The sequence below is a fragment of the Triturus cristatus genome, chromosome 12 (assembly GCF_964204655.1).
Source record: "Triturus cristatus chromosome 12, aTriCri1.1, whole genome shotgun sequence".
In the NCBI taxonomy this organism is placed as follows: domain Eukaryota; kingdom Metazoa; phylum Chordata; class Amphibia; order Caudata; family Salamandridae; genus Triturus; species Triturus cristatus.
Genome location: NC_140595.1, coordinates 108,527,000 through 108,545,695, shown reverse-complemented (window position 1 = coordinate 108,545,695; position 18,696 = coordinate 108,527,000). Strand labels below are relative to the sequence as shown.

General features: G+C 43.5%; 1 protein-coding gene across 1 annotated transcript in view; it reads left to right on the top strand.

Annotated features, from left to right (window-relative positions):
- LOC146772770 (uncharacterized) overlaps positions 1-18,696 on the top strand; it is a 247,132-nt gene that overhangs the window by 73,759 nt on the left and 154,677 nt on the right. The window contains 1 exon segment of the mRNA XM_085637032.1: positions 7,646-7,771. Coding sequence (XP_085493158.1) covers positions 7,646-7,771 — 126 coding nt within the window.

Here is an 18,696-nt window from a genome sequence, read left to right as displayed (position 1 = left end):
TCCTAAGCGTATATTTCTAATAAATTATTTAGTGGTAAACATTGATTTGCAGATCAATTTTGTCACTTTTTTTGTCATTCCTCATTTTGGGAAATCGCTTTTTTATTCAGATATGTTTACATAGATGCATTCAACTTCTGTTTGGGAGATCAAACTCAGTTGACCTCCAGTAATGGGCTACATATCTGGATCCATCAGATGTCTGAGATGCAAACATGGTTTGTGAGCTAGGGAGGTGATAGTTCTCTCTACCTTGGATGTCGAATGCTTTTTATGCATCTTTGTTTTGTAGCCTTTACTCATTTTGAGTTAGACTTTGAATTGGTTTGCACACATTTAAGATCAGTTGCCAGATATATTTGTGTTCTTGCATAATGGGCATGTTGGAAATGGGGGTCTCTAGTTGGTAAGGGTTTGCACCTTTGTCCAAGTAGGGACCCTTCTTCCTAGTCAGGGTAAGGGGGATACACTTCTAAAATAACCCCTCCTCACCCCCTTGGTAGCCTGGCACAAGCAGACAGGCTTATCTCAGAGGCAGTGTGTAAAACATTTGTGCATGCATACGGAAATACAGTGATAACACTACAAATAGACACGACAACAGTTTAGAAAAATAAGCAAAATTTAATCTAAACCAACAAGACCAAAAACGACAAAAACCTAACATACAATACTTGTAAAAATAGTTACTCTGCAAAATAACCATTAAATGGCAGGAAGAACGTGAAAACACAGTTCCTCCGACTCTGTAGCTCCTTTTGGGGCTACCGCGATACTGAACATGACAGAGTTCAACAATTCCTGCCAACTGTGTCGGTACGGGTTAGCTAAATCATCGACAGACTCAGAGACAGTACCTTTCTTGTTGCGGCCAATGCGCCGATGCAAGACGGTCGGGGCAACCGTCGTGATTGCTTTGTGAGATGGAAGCGTTGCAGTGTTCGGTGTTCTCACTGCTCGGTACAGGCAGTGGCTCATTGACGGAGTTGGTGAGACCAAGGCTTGCATACCAGGGTGAGACGGTGCTCGATGCCGTGCTGGCAGGTCACGGTACGATGACGGAGCCGGTTAATGTTTGAGTCGGGCAGTGACGGAGTCAGTGACATCTGTGCAGTGTGTAGCGAAGCGGTGCGGAGTGCGGCGCTCACAGGATGCGGTGCACGCAGCAGCTCAGTGACGGAGTCGGTGAGACCAGCGTTGCGATGGGAAGCGTGGTGATGATCTCTGCAGTGCCTTCAGGACACGGAGTCTGCGACGGACTCGATGATGGAGAAGGTTGCCCTTTTCCTCTGTGGTGAGATTTGAACCAGCGGAACCAGAGATGGTGCCCAGAAGGATGGTGATGTCTTTGCTGTTCCTGAGACCTATTGAACCAGGGTCAAGCGCCACTTCAAGCCCTTGGAGATACTTTCTCAAGCAGGATGCACAAACAGTTCCTCTCCTTGGCATAAACCGCCACTACAGGCCAACCCCAGACAGCACACAGCAAAGGGGCAGTACTCCTCCTCCAGTTTCTCCAGCTCTTCTCCTTGGCAGAGGTTCCTCTTGAAGTCCAAAAGTGATCTAAAGTTCTGGGGCCTGGGCCCCAATATTTATACAGCAAAATCATTTGTTCTCTAGTGGCAGATAAGCCCTGGGCTCAATCAAAACCAGTTCTGTCTTCTCTGGTGCAGCTTCCTGGAAGGAGGTGGAGACAGTATTGTGGAAGGCAGACCAGGCCCATTCAGGTAAAATGAAATCTCCTCCACCTACTCTAAATGCAGCCCAGGTCTATTCAGCCCAGCCCTGACTCATCCAGACTCTCTGGAGCCACTGCACATCCCCAGCCCCTGCCACCCCAAAACCAGACAGTCAATACACATCCTAGCAGAGGCACACTGGATGGCTAAGCAAGACAATACCTACTTTCTAAAAGTGGTATTTTCAAACCCAGAATGTAAAAATCACCCTCACTAACAGATGTATTTTAACATTCTGATTTCATGCATACTCAACTTTATTATCCTACTTTGTTCCCAGGGGGAATTATGTTTATAAGCTGTTATGAACACATTCATCCTTTGGGAACAGGTAGCCTTGCAATAGTGACAAATGAAATTGGCAGTTTTTCACTATCAGGGCATGCCACACACACCAGGGCATGTCCTACCTTTTACATACACTGCACCCTGCCCACATGGATACCTTGGGCCTACCTTAGGGGTGACTAACATGTAAGAAAAGGGAAGGTTAGGGCCTGGCAAGTGGGTGCACTTGCCAAGTTGACATGGCAGTACCAGACTGCCCACAGGCTCTGCAATGGCAGGCCTGAGTTATATTTATAGGCTGCTTATGTGGGTGGAACAATCAGTGCTGCAGGCCCACTAACAGCATTTGATTTACAGGCCCCGGGCACACCCAGTGCACTGTACTAGGGACTGACTAGTAAATCAAATAAGCCAATCATGGAATCAACAATTCATTACAATAATTGACTAAGCGGGGCACTTGCACTTTGGTACTGAACAGCAATGGCAAAGTGCACAAAGCATGTAGACCAGCAAAACGATGCCCAACACACTGCAAAAACACAGGAGGCAAAGGCAATAATACAGGGGAAACCCACGCCAAAGATGCCAGGTTTAACAAGGCCCATATGGAGTTATTTTCAAACTTTATTTGTATTCCAGTTGTGCTTAATTTACATTAAGCATTTACATTACACTTCTATCTAAAATGCACAATGTTCGCACTTGCTGTATTTGTATCAATTCTGTATTAGGGTGTTGAATGCGTATGTTTAGTTTTTACATTGCACCTAAAAACACATACAAAGTAATTGTTATATGTAGTTTGATTTTTATATTGACAGACATGAACCCTTGATCTGTTTAGTTAAATTTGTTTTTAGAAGAATATACTTTGGTACACTTCAATTGAATTGAATAAACTTGAACACTTGAATGGGCAGAAAGCTTTGAGCTTATTACAAGAAGAAGTACAGGAGGGGGAACATGGTGGCTAGCTAGCACGCTGGCTGGGAGCTCCTGCTTCTCTGGTGCATAATACCATAATGTGGTGATAGCATTAAATGAATTCCACTAATCTCAGAGCTGCGTATTAATGAGATTGCATGGGCAACTTGACAGTCCCTTCTCATAGTATGCATTGAATGTTCTATTGCCTCAGGGAAGAACGCATTAAAAAAAAAGAGCACCAGGTCTCTACCGAATACACAGAGCTGGATGCCATAGGAGCCGCTGGTAAAAATAGATACACATTTAGAAATGCTCGGCCAGGGCCAGGTTTGTTGCATAGTAAAGGGAGAGGGTTTGATTATCAGCAGCAGAGCAGGGTGATTATTTACCCCCCCCCCCCAAGCCACTTCTACAAAATCTCTCCCTGTGTCTATTCCAGAATAGGTTCTGTTCGATGCAGGGAAACGGAAAGATAATAGAGTTATTAGAGATACAGCAGGCCCACCAGGAGGGAAAATATAAATCACACCATCTTTAGGATCTTACTTTAAGAAAGGTATTGAAACTCAGGCCAATCTAATTACATTGATCTGCCTTGCTATTGTGCAAAATATGGACCCAATCCACTCCGTTTATGCCAGTAGATGGGCCAGGTCTCCCTCTCTTAAATCGATTTCAGGTTCTCTCTCAGGATCCCACAGGGAAATAATTGCGTTGAGGAAATTTCTATTGACCCCTCGCGAAGAGAAGATGGAAACACCGAAAAACATAGATCAAGTAGATATGGGCTCCTTACTACTGACACTTTTGAAAAAGAGATTAAAGGCAAACTTACAATTTCTAGAGAGCAAACAGGCTAAAAATGCAGAAAGCCTGTGAAAAGCTTGATACTAAAATGGTAGACATCCTGGAAAGATTATCCACTATGGAAGCCTTGCTTGGAGTATTGCGGAAGGAAGTTAAGAGCAATTATAAGGAGATTCCATTCTTGAAAGCGAGGGAAAATGAGATCAAAGAGAAACTGGAATCTTTGGAAAATAACTCTGGGAGAAACAAGTTAAGGTTTCTCAATGCCCTGGAGGGAGCAGAAGGTGAAAACTTGAAGGGGTTTGTCATAGACCTGATCAAAGTGTGTGTTTGGTAAACCAGCTCCCTAGACCTCGAGCAGGACATACAAGGGTGCATCGGGATCAATTTAAAAGAAGTCCAAACAGAGAGAAATACAGGAAAATATTAATAAACTTCCGTACTTATGCAATAAAAAAGCTAATCCCAACAGAAGCCTTGAAAGCAAAAGCTTTAAAAAATGATTGGTCCTTCTCCATAAGACCGGCTATAGCAAAAGTTCCTCAAAATCGGCAATGGGAGTTAGGGAAACACATTCAGGAACTGAAGTCGCTGGGTGCAAATGTGTAGTAGAAAATTCCCAATGACATTCAGAGCCATGCGGAACAACAAGATGCACAATGTAATAGAGAATTCGGAGGTTGACGTTCTAATAAACCAGATAAAAATGCAGCAAATTAAATAGAAAATAAACAGGAGCGTAGAAGGTCAAGTGGTATGAAGTACTATCATTTTTGGATACTGGGAGCGTACCCCAGTGGGGTAGGGGAAGGGCAAGCTGGAGGGGTGAAACGTAGTTAGGACAGATAGTGGTTTTACTAAACACAGGGTGGTGAGCCTGTGGGAAAAAACTAAAAAAATAATTGTAGTCCTCATTTATGATAGGGATTCTGAGATGGATTGGGAAACGGTTAGGCTGGAATTATCATGGAAATGATAAAGGAAGTAAGGAAGGTTCACAACATACGGGTATTAACCTGCAACACAAATGTTATGAGGGTACCAAGTAGACAAAGGAAGATTTTGGGATTTCTGAAGCTTTCTGATAGTGACATTAATATACCCCCCAGGAAACATACTTACGTCAAGAAGAATGGGGGGAAATTTTAAAGAGACATAAATGGATTAAACAGTTTTCTTGCACCACTCAATCTTGTAATGTGAAAGGGGTGGAGCTTCTTTTTTATTTGTTCTTTTTGCATTTGTCACCCCGAGTGGGACGGGTATGCCCAGACATGGGTCCTGTGCTCTCCATGCCACTGGAGTCAAGGTATCCTGGCTGAAAGCCCGAAACCGGTCCTAGGATGCTTTTTTCCAGTCCAGGGACGACCTGGCCGAGCAGTTCGGGCTGGACTGTTCCCATTGGGACACAGGGTCAAGACTGATTTGCATATGGCTGGGTCCAAGAAATATGGAAATGCCTCCAGAATAGACTTTTATTGTAGATATGAAGTTAGGGAATAAGGTAAGAAAGAAAATCCATCAACCAGAGCATCTCTCAGATCATGATGCGGTTAGACTGGAACACTTTCTCTCGAGGTCCTCAATTCCGTCTAAATGGACCTTGGATAGAGCATTATTAGGACAGCAGGAGATTATAAATGCTCTGAAAAGAGCTACTGTAGTTTGATCTACAAGAAAAACCCCTTGCATGTTATATGGGATGCTTATAATGCCTTTATTCAAGGGAAACTGACTAGTAATGCTGCACATAGAAGGAAAGAAAGTAACAATAAGGTTAGAGAGTAAAAGCTGAGAATAGGAGTAATTGATAAACAGCTGGCAATTTGTGAGGACCCCGTGTAAAAATAAACCTACAAGATAACTTTAAAGAGGCTAAGGGTTGTTTGGCCGTGTATCTGGATGGAGTGGTGCAGAGTAGGTTGAATGCCTGCAAGTTAGCACATTATGAATATGGGAAAGATTGTGGGAAACTTCTGGCTTGGAAGACAAAGTAAAAAAGCACTAGAAATATGATTGACAAAGTAGAAATTAATGGCACCAGTGAAAGATGTTCAGAGGACTCTGATACTGGGAGGATGTTTGCGGGTGCTTACCGAAATTTACATTCCGACGATTCAACAGCACTAAAAGAAGAAATAGAGAGTTGTTTGAAGGAGGACACTCTTCCTAGGTCAGATCAGAACAAACAGCTCCATCTGAATCAAGAAATTACTACACTAGAAGTAGATACAATTCTTAGAGGGTTCAAAAAGGGAAAGGCGCCAGGCCCTGATGGAAAACCAAATGAGCTATATAAGGCCTTAAAAGAGGAACTCACTCCAGTTTTGACCAGCTTAATACATTTCATCCCACAATGTTGGGGGAAGAGAGTGATTTATATATATAATGTGAAAATAACACTAATATTAAAGCCTAAGAAAGATTTTTTTAATGTGAATCGTATTGACCAATATCCTTGCTTGATAACGATTAAAAGATACACACACAAATACTAGCTAAGAGATTGGACAAAGTAATAGGAAATATTGTCCATAAATCCAAAAGGGCTTCATGAAACGGAGACAGCTCTACAAGCTCACCCATGATTTGGTGAGCACAATAGATGTGGCCATGGTAACAAATGCTCCACTGAGCATACTAATGGTAGATGCCACTAAGGCTTTTGATGGAGGTAGTTGGCCATTTCTATATGAAGTCACCAAGAATCTTGGGAGTCCCTAACTACAGCAATATGGCTCCAATTTGGAAATCTCCCCTCCATGCTTACAAGATGTCCTAGCTACCCCTCCTGGATTGCAGGAATAGAAAGATGGGGCAAGCTATTTGAAGAGGGCTCCCTGAGCTCTTGGCACTATTTATCCAAAAGTACCAACAACAGGCTCTCTAGGTTTAAATACTATCAACTAGCCAGCTGATCCAAGGACAACTTAATATTCGGATTAGAACAGAATGGAGGAGAAACTACGGAGCATTCGGATTCATAGAAAGGAAGTATCCAATTGGTGCTGGATCCTGGTATGAGGTAAAGATGGCCCTCCTACTTTGCCAGAGGAGATATGGAAAGCGGACCTGCCGTCATCAGAATTTCTACACCAATGGCTACTATCAAAGTCTACTTTATGATCAGTGGTGAGATCTGCAACCCTAAGAAGAAACCATTTGTTCACCATGTAAAGGGCCTATTGGTCTCCAAAACAACTCTCAAAGCTGGGAGGTCAGAAGAAGAGATGCTGTCCAAAATGTGCCTTGTAGAATGCAGATCATATCCATCTTCTATGGCAGAGTCCCGGTATTCAAATCTTCTGGCATGAAGTGGATAAGGCGTTAACAGAAATATTGAGAAAAGATATAGAGGTAAGCCTCCCATTTGTTATTTTCTGGATTTTAGAAGATGGGGGGTCAAATCAAAGATAAGGGAAGCTACAATCTCAGTTATGTTAATAATTATAGCATGCAGGTAAATCTGTATTAAATGGATATCTAACACTTCACGTACTTGCACAGATTGGGTTGAATCGGCAAAACACATTGGCAGGATAGAATGTGTAAATGGTCCAAAATAGAGGATAAAAATGTGGGAACACCTTTTTTTTATTCCTCAACAAGTTTTGGTTAATTAAATGATGATAGTCTAAGGATTAAAGACAAACTTCAACATAAGAGGAGTTGGGCAGTGGCTCCCGCAAACCATCAAAAAGTTGTTTGAAGGAGACGAAATGAAGGATGTCAAAACCCTCAGATGTTTTAATTTCACCTGGTGGCTCTCAAACCGTACCTCCCGCCTACTGTTGTATATGACGACTAAAAACAACAACAAAAAATGAAAGCTTTGAGCATTTGCTGAATTTCTGGTTTATGGCTTTTTTTCATATATCTAGTTTGATGGGCCTACTGGAGAGAGGATAAAGCATCAAGCTGCAAGGTTTTGCCGTTTTCAGTATTATGCCCTGGAGATGATCAAAACCAAACGACAGGAGGAGCCCCGATTTAACCTATTCATGCAGGTATGTGTTTCTGCTTATAGTCCCTATCCTGCCCAACAGAATATATGTTTAAATCAATGAAGTTTGTTCAGGGTTTGTAAGGTCTTTGTGTAAGATAAGAAGTGATTATATCCTGGAGGCCTTTTGTTTACTTTAGCATTTGAGGTCCAAAATAAATGTAAAGTTTTCTTTTTGATGCATACTTTTTCAGCATTAGATCCACGCAATTGTGATACTTTTAACATACCTGCCTATCTTCATTTTGGGCGCCACAATTCTGCCAATGAACTGAAAATGCTTCAGAACTGTCCCAGGAGGCTATTTCCAAAATCTTTTCTGCATGTTTTATAACAGGAGTTCTTGAAGTGATATATGCTCTTTTTAGAGAATTTTGTTGCTGCTGCTGATATTTGTCCAAGTTTCAGCTTCTGTAACTTTGTTTAAACTTCTACTAGGTTCATTTTCGATCCATTAAGCAGCACTTTGTTTCTGTAGCTGACGGTAAGTGAGACATTTCAGTGTTCTTGTGTTTACAGTGCACTGCTTGCTACTGTAACTGATGAGCAGGAAAATCAATGAATGATACACTACTGGAACAAAGTTCTGTGCTACAATTGCAGTTCTCCAGCGGTAATATATTTGAGAGAGTCACATGTAAGCCCTCCTCCTCTCTGGCAGTGTATGTACGACACACATACTTGGAAGTTGGAGGGTGTCTGTGGAACGTGTGGGACGATAGCTGGAGGTTTAAGCAAATACAGTCAATGGTGCATACATAATTAGATAATAATTGTACCCCTAGGGAATGTTGGAGCACAGTGGTCGAGAGTACACATGCGGGCTAACATTTTTTTAAAAGGAGAAGTGGGAGAGCCCTCGGTGGTAGAAATGTTGTACCTCCTCACAGATTATGGAAATTTCCTTCAAAGAAATGCGAGGAAAATGTGTCATTTTATCCAAAGTTTTTGTTTGCTGGGCATTCCTGGGAGGAAAGAGTAATAAGATCCACTCAAGTCACACCACCCTGGTCTTCCCTTGGTGTCTAGCTTTCAGAAATGTCTGGGTTTAGTAGGTTTGCCTGGGTAGCCGCCAAACCCCGACCACTGTGCTGCCCACATCGCCAAAATGGGATGCATTTCTTGGCAAAAATTTTATATTTCCACATTGGTTTTTGGGGTCTTTCCTGTCACTGGAAATCGGCCCACCCACACGTGTGGTATTGATTTTATCAGGAAATAGTAGAGCTTTACTTATTATCACCTGAATTAATCTCCAATTTCTGGCAGCTAAATGTAAACCAGCGAACAAAAAATAATCAATTTTGCGTAATGCCGGTTTATTACATACCCATTTTTCATTCATTAGATTTTAGCATGTTAATTGAAGCATAGTTCGTACACAATGAAAACTCTTTAGAAACTGCAGCTGACGCATCAGACCGGGGAATTGCTTGTTTTTTAGGACAACCAACAAATACTGTATATTCTTGTGAACTGAAAGCTATATTATTTTTGTAACTCGGCCTTGGGGGTCAAAATTGAAGATGAAAGTTCACCCATTTCTGTTACTTCCCTTGATTTTTACATTTTTTTTAATTCAACAATAAGTTATTTTAGGAAAAGCTTGAGCAATCTGGGTAAATTACCTCTTGCTGAATTCCAAATTGTGTCTATTTTTTAGAAATGTAGTTTTATGTGTTCACACATGGGTTTAAACTGTTTCCATCAAGCACATCAATTAGGCAGAAACCACACAAGGAAAATAGGAAAAATTGACTGCTTCTTAGTAAAATGCAAAAACTGTGTTTAAAATGATTTTTTTGAAACCTGAAAGCTGGAAAGATAGCGATCTTAGCAGAGCGAACCTTTTGATGACATTTTTATAAGAAAACTGATACGCTTCTTACACAGCAGTGTTCTCCCAGTTTTTCCCATTAAAAAGAAACCCAATCTTTCTTTTGGTTATTTTCTAAGTTTAGCAACGGGGATTCTACACACCCTGGCTATCTGTTGAATTCCCAAAATATGGCAAAGAAAATTTGGCTTGGCTCCCTTTTGTAGAAAAAAGTTATGAATGCGTAAGCACGAAGTGCCCCAAACATCAAACAAAAAGATTCAGGACTAGAGCTACTGGTTGCCTCAGTAGCTAAAGAATGAAGCTTCTGGATGTGGTTAGTGATCTAGGGCAGTGCTCTTAACCTTTTGACTTTTGTGAGCCCCCACTTAACAGTTACTGGACCTGGGGACCCCCACTGAGTCAGTAGTGGAAGCCTTTAACCCTGGCATAAACAATTTTGAAGGATTGAACGTCAAAACAATACACAAAAATTCAGAAGCATTCATCGAACCAATACACAAATGCTATAATATTTTATTAAATGAATATAAAAAATAAAATAAATCATTTTAATAGCATAAGTGGACTTTTCTAAATTTAACTGAGATCACCCATCTTCCATACTATTTTCTTTTTGATGCATTTGCACTGCTCCTGTCAATCAAACTCTGGACAACTACTTAATTTTTAACCTCTAATTTCAAATTCCTTCACTTTTACTGAACATTTGAAAATGTTCAGTTTCACATTTTGCATCTTTATTTATACACACTGTATTAATGTTAATAATTTTTAATTTTCTAAGCAGTCACGGGCTGCATGATTAGGCTTCACAGATCCCCACTCGTCTCTGGATCTCCGGTTAAGAACCATTAAACTAGGGTATCCGTGCAGTCTCTGTCCATGTTTTCTTGGGAGCTGGTATCACGGTAAAGACTCAAGTGTATTGATTTTTTTCAACCTTACATCTGCACAATCTTCTTAATCATTACATCTAATTCTTAATGTAAATGAACATACAGACAATATTACTTTCCTACAGCTTGGGAACATTAAAATAAACATGTTCATGCAAATTCTCCAAACTTCGGTATGTTTTCTGTTGCACAGTTTCCTTAGATGTCTAAGGGCATTGTTTTTAAATATCAGTACAGGATTAATGAAATAAAGAATTGTGGTTTGAACTACAAAGTGAATTGATATTTTAGATAAAATATGTAAACGCCATAAAGAGGCAAAACTGGCCTCACCACTCCTTCCATGAGTGTCTTAAATTAAATAGCAAAATTCCAATACGTTCAACTTGTTCCCACCACCTCAACCGCACATGCTGATAGCATGAATCCAGAATGAGTTTAGTATTGTCGTCCCAAGAGCAATTTCAGTCTTGTCAACTGTTTAAAAAAAATCTATCTATCTATCTATCTATCTATCTATCTATCTATCTATCTATCTATCTATCTATCTATCTATCTATCTATCTATCTATCTATCTATCTATCTATCTATCTATCTATCTATCTATCTATCTATCTATCTATCTATCTATCTATCTATCTATCTATCTATCTATCTATCTATCTATCTATCTATATATATAGATATTATCATTTTCATCAAAGTAAGCATAACATATAAAAGCAACAAACGTCATACTACATGTAGTACCCAACACATTGTCATTTATAAGTCTAATATGGTCCTTCTTTCACACCCCGTTTTGTAGATAATGAGGTCGCAAGTGCACCATCATGAACATGCGTAATGCAATTGACAATTTCAAATATGACACAGATCTGTAGTATCGATACATGCTTGTTTCTCGTTTATTGCCCTACCCACCATTCACAGTATTGGATTGCAAATAAGCCATCGGTGGCCCCCATAAGTCTTTTGGCCTTGACTTCATTGGCTGCTCCTCAGCATACAGTTCCAGTTGTGTCTTATATTGTGCCTGTCAGGCATCCAAGACACTTTTGTAGGGCTAGATGTACTCTTCTGAAGCAATGCCACTCTACATTTTGCTAGTAATAAGCTTACTGACAAGATATTCCGATTTAGTGACCGGAAGTCTCTCGCAGTCCCAGTAGGCAGATCGCTGGCTTGCACTCCAGCCTTGCCCCAATCATATCAGATAGTGTGTCTCTGACTTGAACCCAGTATTGCCTCACGCGTGGATATGATAACGCAGATGTATAAAGTCTGCCTCTTTGGCTCCGCAGCGTACACAGTTCGAGTTGCCCTTTAACACATACCTATATAAGTGCATCGGGGGACAATACATTTGGTACAAGAACTTCAACTGAATTACCCTCAAATTACAATTTCAGGTAAGTGTGCCTGATTGCCCACAGCAAAACCTCCAATCCTCTTCCCCCTTGGGCTGTGGTAACACCGCATTCCATTTTGCCAACACTTTGCCACCTCCCTGTGTCCCATCCTCCTGTGCTGCAGCATATAGTTTAGTAATAAGGTGTTAGCGCGTCGCGCTGGTGAGCAGTACCTGTAGTGTCATGAGCATCGGAGGTTCACTGGGAAAGTGTGGATTGTGTACGTTTATGGCTGCTCAAAGTCGGTAATATAGGAAGACAAATAATGAGGTGTTTGCCCACAGAACTGTCTCATTAGGTAGTGTTAGGAAGTTACCATTTGTGTACAAATCGCCATAGTGTGTAGTCCTGCCTCCCGTAGCATCTGGAGCGATCCATCCTCCTGTGTCACCGTTATGTCTGTATGGTGTAGTAGGGGCACCACAGGAGCATCCAGCTAATTCTTCCCAGCTCGCCTAGCCAAAGTGTACCAAGCGATCAATGTAGTGTGTAACATGTTAATCTCATTTTGGGACATCCCATTTCACTTCTGTGGTAGGATGGCCCTGAGTGGGATCGGAGCAGCATCATGTTGCTCGCTACATGAGGTGTGAAATCATGCCGCATTCCAGAAGTGTGCGAAATGTGCCTGCGTGCACTAATGATATAGCATAAAATCGGGGGCACAGAATCCTCCATCCACGTTTGGGAGGGTGAGGACCTCCCAGCTGATCCTCGGCTTCTTGCCCGCCCATACCAGTGTGATCAACAGGGAGTGCAACTGCTTAAAGAAGGAGTTGGACAGTACTATTGCAATGTTATTAAATAGGTTTAGAAACTGTGACAGTACCACCATTTTTATGACTGCTAGTCTAACCGTCAGGGAGAGCGGGAGGGTCGTCCAGGGCGCAACTGAATCTTCCAATCTGGACATTTCCTTGCCGTAATTCTCACATTTCACAATGTTAGGGTCTCTGTGCACCCATACCCATGAATAATTGACAGGGCCTTTCTCCCACTCTAGCGGGAACCCAATGTCGCAGCGTAGGTGTTCGCGGGAGGACTATGGATTTCGTCCAGTTGATACACAGACCAGAGTAGTAATCCCATTTTATATACTCTCTATTTACCAGGGCCAGATATGCCAACGGTTTACTAATGTACAGCACCATATCTTCTGTATATAGTGAGATATTCAAGGGTCATAGATGAAATCTAAGGGCAGTAAGGGAGTGTTTCTGCTGAGTAATGCAGGCAAGCAGCTCCATGGTAAGCACGAATAGCAGCAGCAACAGGGGGCAACACTGCGACGTCCTCATACCGACACTCAAAGCATGTGATGTGTGACCATCGACACGCACCTGTGCTGCTAGGCACTCATATAAAAGGCTTATCCATCTTAAGAACGCCTCGGGTATCCCTATGCTGCCTAATACCACAAACATCTATATCCACGCAATAGAATCAACGGCTTTGGCCGCATCTAATAGAACCTCCGCCTGCAAGGTGGGTTCCACTTGATGTAATAGAGCAAAGATAGTGCGTAGGTTGTGTGTAGTTGACCGAGCCGGTATAAAGCCAGATTGATCTGGCAGCACTAACTGTGATATCAGGGGCTGTAGGCACACTCCAATCACCTTGGCTAAAATGTTGGCATCTATATTAATGAGAGATAGTGGCCTATAAGATTTGTACCGCTCCGGAGCCTTGTCTGGCTTATCAACGTCACTATCAATACTTCTCTCAGAGATGGCGGTAGTGTGTGACTAAGGTAGGCTTCCTCCTACATTGCATGTAGCTGCAGAGCTAGCACTTCGGCATGCTCCTTATTAGAACCCTCACGTAATCTCATCTATACCTGGGGCCTTCCCATTCGGAAGGGCATGTATGGCTTCTCTGACGTCTTCCACAGTCACTGGCTGAGCTAAGTATTCTCTCTGCCCTGGCGAATGCCATGCCAGTGTCACCCTCTCTAAATAATGGCCAAGCTCGATCAGTGATGCCGAGCTGCATGGCTCATATAGACTTGCATAAAATCTCTTGAACTCCTCCACTATATCTGAGTTGGAGTTGAGTGCGGCCCCATCATCGTTCACCAAGTGGACAATGGGGTCTGGGCCTTTCTGTGCCTTTAGGTTTTGAGCAAGGCTTTGCCTAGGCCTCCCACCTTCAATGTACGTACTTGCAAAGTGACGCTTAGAAATGAATCGCGCCTCTTGTTCTGCAAGGGTCTCAATTTCGGTCACGTGTTCCCTAATAGAAGCCAATCTGGCCTCTTTTGGCTGGCATTCATATTCTCTCTCCAGGGAATTAAGCTCATCTTTAGTGTTTTTTAGCTGTTTACGAATTGTTTTCAGTACCCCCACTTGAGTGCCTATACATGTCCTATGTATTATTACTTTAAAGGCTTCCCACAGAGAGCCCCAGCTTGATACTGAGCCGATATTTAATGCAAAGTACTCTACGATCACTTTCCACACCTCCTCTATGAATGCCGCATCTAGGAGTGCTGCTGGGAGAAAAGGCCAATTGAGCGGTGTGGGAGTTACATGCGCCAGCTTCAGTCGCATTAGGACTGACAAATGGTCTGATAAAGTCTTAGGTAAGTAGCATGGATCTTCTACCCACTGCAGACCTCAGTAGATATAAGCCAATAGTCCAATCTGGACCATGTGCAGTGTACAGAGGACACAAATGTGCCCTCCTTCTGTGTAGGGTGTCGTAGTCGCCAGGCATTGACCAGCCCATATTCTTCCACCCCACTACGGATCACCATAGCTGCCTGCTTCCCATGCCAGCCGGTGTTTGATGAGCGATCTTCTGCAGGGTTAGGTATGTATTGAGGTATGTATTGAGATCCCCCGCCCAGAGGATATGGGCCGGCATAGTGGAAAATATCAGTCTCCAGGTGCTAACTAGTCTCCAGAGATGTTACCTTGTGTGACAGCAGTGACAGCTATCATCCTATGTGCAATTAATAGCCGGCCCTGGTCGTCCGCATAGTGAGCGTGGAGGGTACCATGCGCTTGACCAAAAGTAGGACCCCCCCTTGAGTATGTAGAATAAAAGGAGGTTGCTGGCATGATGTCCAACGGGCACCTATAGTGCTGTCTGATCGCCTGTCCAAATGTGTTTTCTGCAATAAAGCCACATGTATGCCTATCTAGAAACCGGAGCACTAGCCTAAACTTATGGGGATTATTAAGACACATACCTTCCATATAATTAAATTTATGCTATCTCCTGCTCACCGCCATTTAGTCATTTCACTGAAATGGGAATGGTGCATGGGCTTCTATACTGCACTCCCTGCGTATCACGGAGAACAATGTATATTTTGTGTGGGTATACAAGATTCGAACAACCTAACATTCTTCCCCTCCCACTTCAGCAACCCAGCTGGCAAAAGACATCCCCCAAAAAACAATGAACATATATAGTTTCAGCATTATCATTACACTCAATAACAAATAAATTGTAGCACCATGTGTTTGACTCATCTGGGGTGCTCCCTCACTGGTATTCACCAGGTTCCCAGTCTCCCTTCAGGTGTATGGAGGTGACCGAGTTCACAGGATCATAGATATGCATCTTAAATCAGCTTGAATATGTCGACAGCTTTAACGTTGTCACAACCTCATGCCGGTAATGGCTGCCACTGCGGCTTCAGGCAGTCGCTGAGTGTCTATAAGTAGCTCCTGGTAAGGCCTAATGCTTAGTGTAGAACGTCAAATTTCTTCGTCATCTGCATTTGTTGTGCTCTGGGCATGTTTACCAGGTGAGAGTGTCTTCAGGTATTCCTTGGCCGCTTTAGGCATCGTGAAGATTTTCTGCTCACCTTGGTGTTCCACATGTAGGCATGCTGGGTCCAACATGGAATTGGAAATGTCTGCTTCTTGTAGGTGGTGCTTGATTGGTAGAACCTCCCTCCTAGCCAAAGAGAAATCAGGATAGAAAGTGAATTTGTTTCTTTGGTATTGGACTTGGCCCGTTTCTCGGGCCAGCCAGAGGGCAGCATCCCTATCACAAGAATTCAAAAGCTTCACTATGATGGAATGCAGGGGAGTCCCAGGCAAAAGGCTGCGCCAAGAATGCACGGTGTGCTCGTTCTATCACCAGCAGTTGGGATAAGTTCTTGGCACCAAATATTGTCACCAGCATGCCCTCAATATAAGTTTCCATTTTGACAGCATTTATAGATTCTGGGACCCCAATTATGTGTAAATTATTGCAGCAAGAGTGCGCTTCCAAGTTCTCGTTTTTTGCTTGAATAACTGCCAAGACGTGCTTCATGTTCAGGTTTTTCGAGCTCTTAGTTTGAATCTTGTCTTCGACCTTAGATATCCTCTTTTCTGTTTCTGCGCTGCGTGACAACTGGCAGGAGTGTTGCTTCTAGGGTGTTCCCTTCTGCCATCCCGGTGGGCTGCCCCCCCCCCTCCAAACCAGTATCCGAGGGTTGTTTCGCAGAGCCTCTTGTCTTGCCTGCTGCTGGTCCGCCTTTCCCATTGTGAGCACTCACGATCGTTAGCTTCCTAACATAGGCAGCTGACCGTGCAGCGGACCCTAACAGAAGGCAATCCTATGTGACTGTGGCAGCGCTGCACACACCACGCCCCGGAGTCGTGGTGCCTGTGGTCGTGTCAGATGGTGATCGCATATGACGCCAATATCGCCCAGGTGGGAATGCGAGATGTGGGAAAACTCACTGCACTGTTCCGGAATTGCACTAGTCCTTAGTCACACTATTGATGCATTTCAACTCTCTTGTCCCCATATTTAGACACAGTCAGATAGTTTAGCTGGAAACTGCAGGCCTCTGACGCTCCTGTCTCAAGCACCAATGTTTGCTGTAGCACAGCACATCACCGTGGGTGTCCTCGTTTACCACATTATTTTCCCCTTTGGAACGGGGTTTAGCCATGTATTATGTAGAATAGGGGTTTTCTGCAGCGTGTGTCGAGGCCTTCTCCAGTCATCACATACCACTCAGCATGGGTTCACCATGCCGAACCACTCAGCATGTATTCCCCACATCTACAGACGCCGACCACGCTGTGCTGTTTTCAGCTGTTTGGGGCCTGCCGTGGTTTGAATGCATGGCTCCCCATGTCCACAATGGATGCCTGTCCTTCCGGCAGTGTCCACGGTCACACCACCGCCCGTATGTCAACGCGGCCAGTTAGGATCCTTTGAGGCATCCGCTTCTGCTAGTCCGAGCCCTGGCCTCAATTTGCATGTGCGGACTGTGAGGCTGCCTAGTATCCTACTGCTGAGGCACGCCAGGGGGGAGGCACCGCCGGTTCAATCCTGCTTACCTCCGCTGTAGTTCTTGGTGTCCGCTCCACTTCACAAGGCTACCGGCAGGCTCCACACAATGTCTCTGGCCTCAGTCTCCTGTTGTGACGAGGTCATCAAGGAGCCACGGCGGACCAGGCGCTGATCCTGAACTCCCAGCCCGGCCGTGCCGATCTCTCCTCCGCCTCTCAGTTTCATGCCGCACTGCCCCAATAAATTATTTTCTCTAGACCTCACCAGGTGATTCAGGCCAGCGAGGGGGCACAGCAGGTCCGGGCCCGATTACCTCCACTGTAGTTCTTGGTGTCCTCTCCACTTCACGAAGCTATCAGCAGGCTTCACACCGTGTCTCTGGCTTCAGCCTCCTGTTACGACGAGGTGTTCCAGGAGCCCCCACGGCACAGGTGCTGATCCTGAACTCCCGGCCCAGCCGTGCCTATCTCTACTCCGCCTCTCAGTTTCGTGCTGCAATGCCCCACAAGATTATTTTCCGTAGACCTCACCAGGTGATTCAGGCCAGTGAGGGGATATATATTCTTTACAATTAAGGCGAGGATGGCCGAATTTATGGTGGATTTCCCGAACCCATTGGGAAGAGCTGCACTAAGGTGTGGCCATCTTGCCATGAACTTTCCGGTGCCCCCTCCCACCTCATTCCCCCACAGTCTAGTCAACTTCTTGAGGTGTTTTTTTCTTTCTCCTCTGTAATTCTAGTGGTTATTTATTTATTCAGGCATCTCAGATGGGGGCAAATGTTCCCGATTGCCATAATGGAAGGCTGGCAGCTCTAGTTCTCTGATCATATCATGTTGACCAAGCACATTTATTTTCATCTGCCTATGGAAGTCAACATGGTCTCATTGTGAGTTCTAGTCCTGGACTGTGGTTTCTACTCTCTCTTTTTTCACTCAAATGTTGTGACTCTGGCTTTTCATTTCCCTAATTTCTTAGGTTGATCGTGTTTCTCAAGTAATCAATTTGCCTCTGCCTGCATTGCCTCCAAGTTGTCCTGTTTGAGTGCACCCACAGCAACTGTTCAATGCTGCAAAGATGCAGGTTCCCGATCTCAATCTGTCAGATTATACTCTTTCCAGCATGTGGAATTTGCTGCACATTTGAGTTTGCTTTTGGTGGCAGGTACCAGCGGTGACATTTTTAAAGAAACGTTTTCATCATAACATATTCCTTGAACTCGGCTATGCTCTTGGGAGGGACTTTTTGTCATGGAGCTCCAATCAACTGAAACTGTTTTCTTCACCTTTCAGTTCCTACTTCTTCAGCTGTCAAAGTTGCTGAGCTTCAGTCTTTGGTAGATACCCTAATTTAAATGATTTCTCAAGGAGTAACAATGCCTAAAACAAACCGTTGCTAAATGATAACAAGAACTTTGCATCCATTAGTCCTTTTTGCAAGTCTTAGTTTCCTTATCTTGCCCATCACTTGAAGAGAGAAATGTCCTTTGGGGTCTTGAGGGTAATACTTTGTATGATGTGTAGTATAACTGAT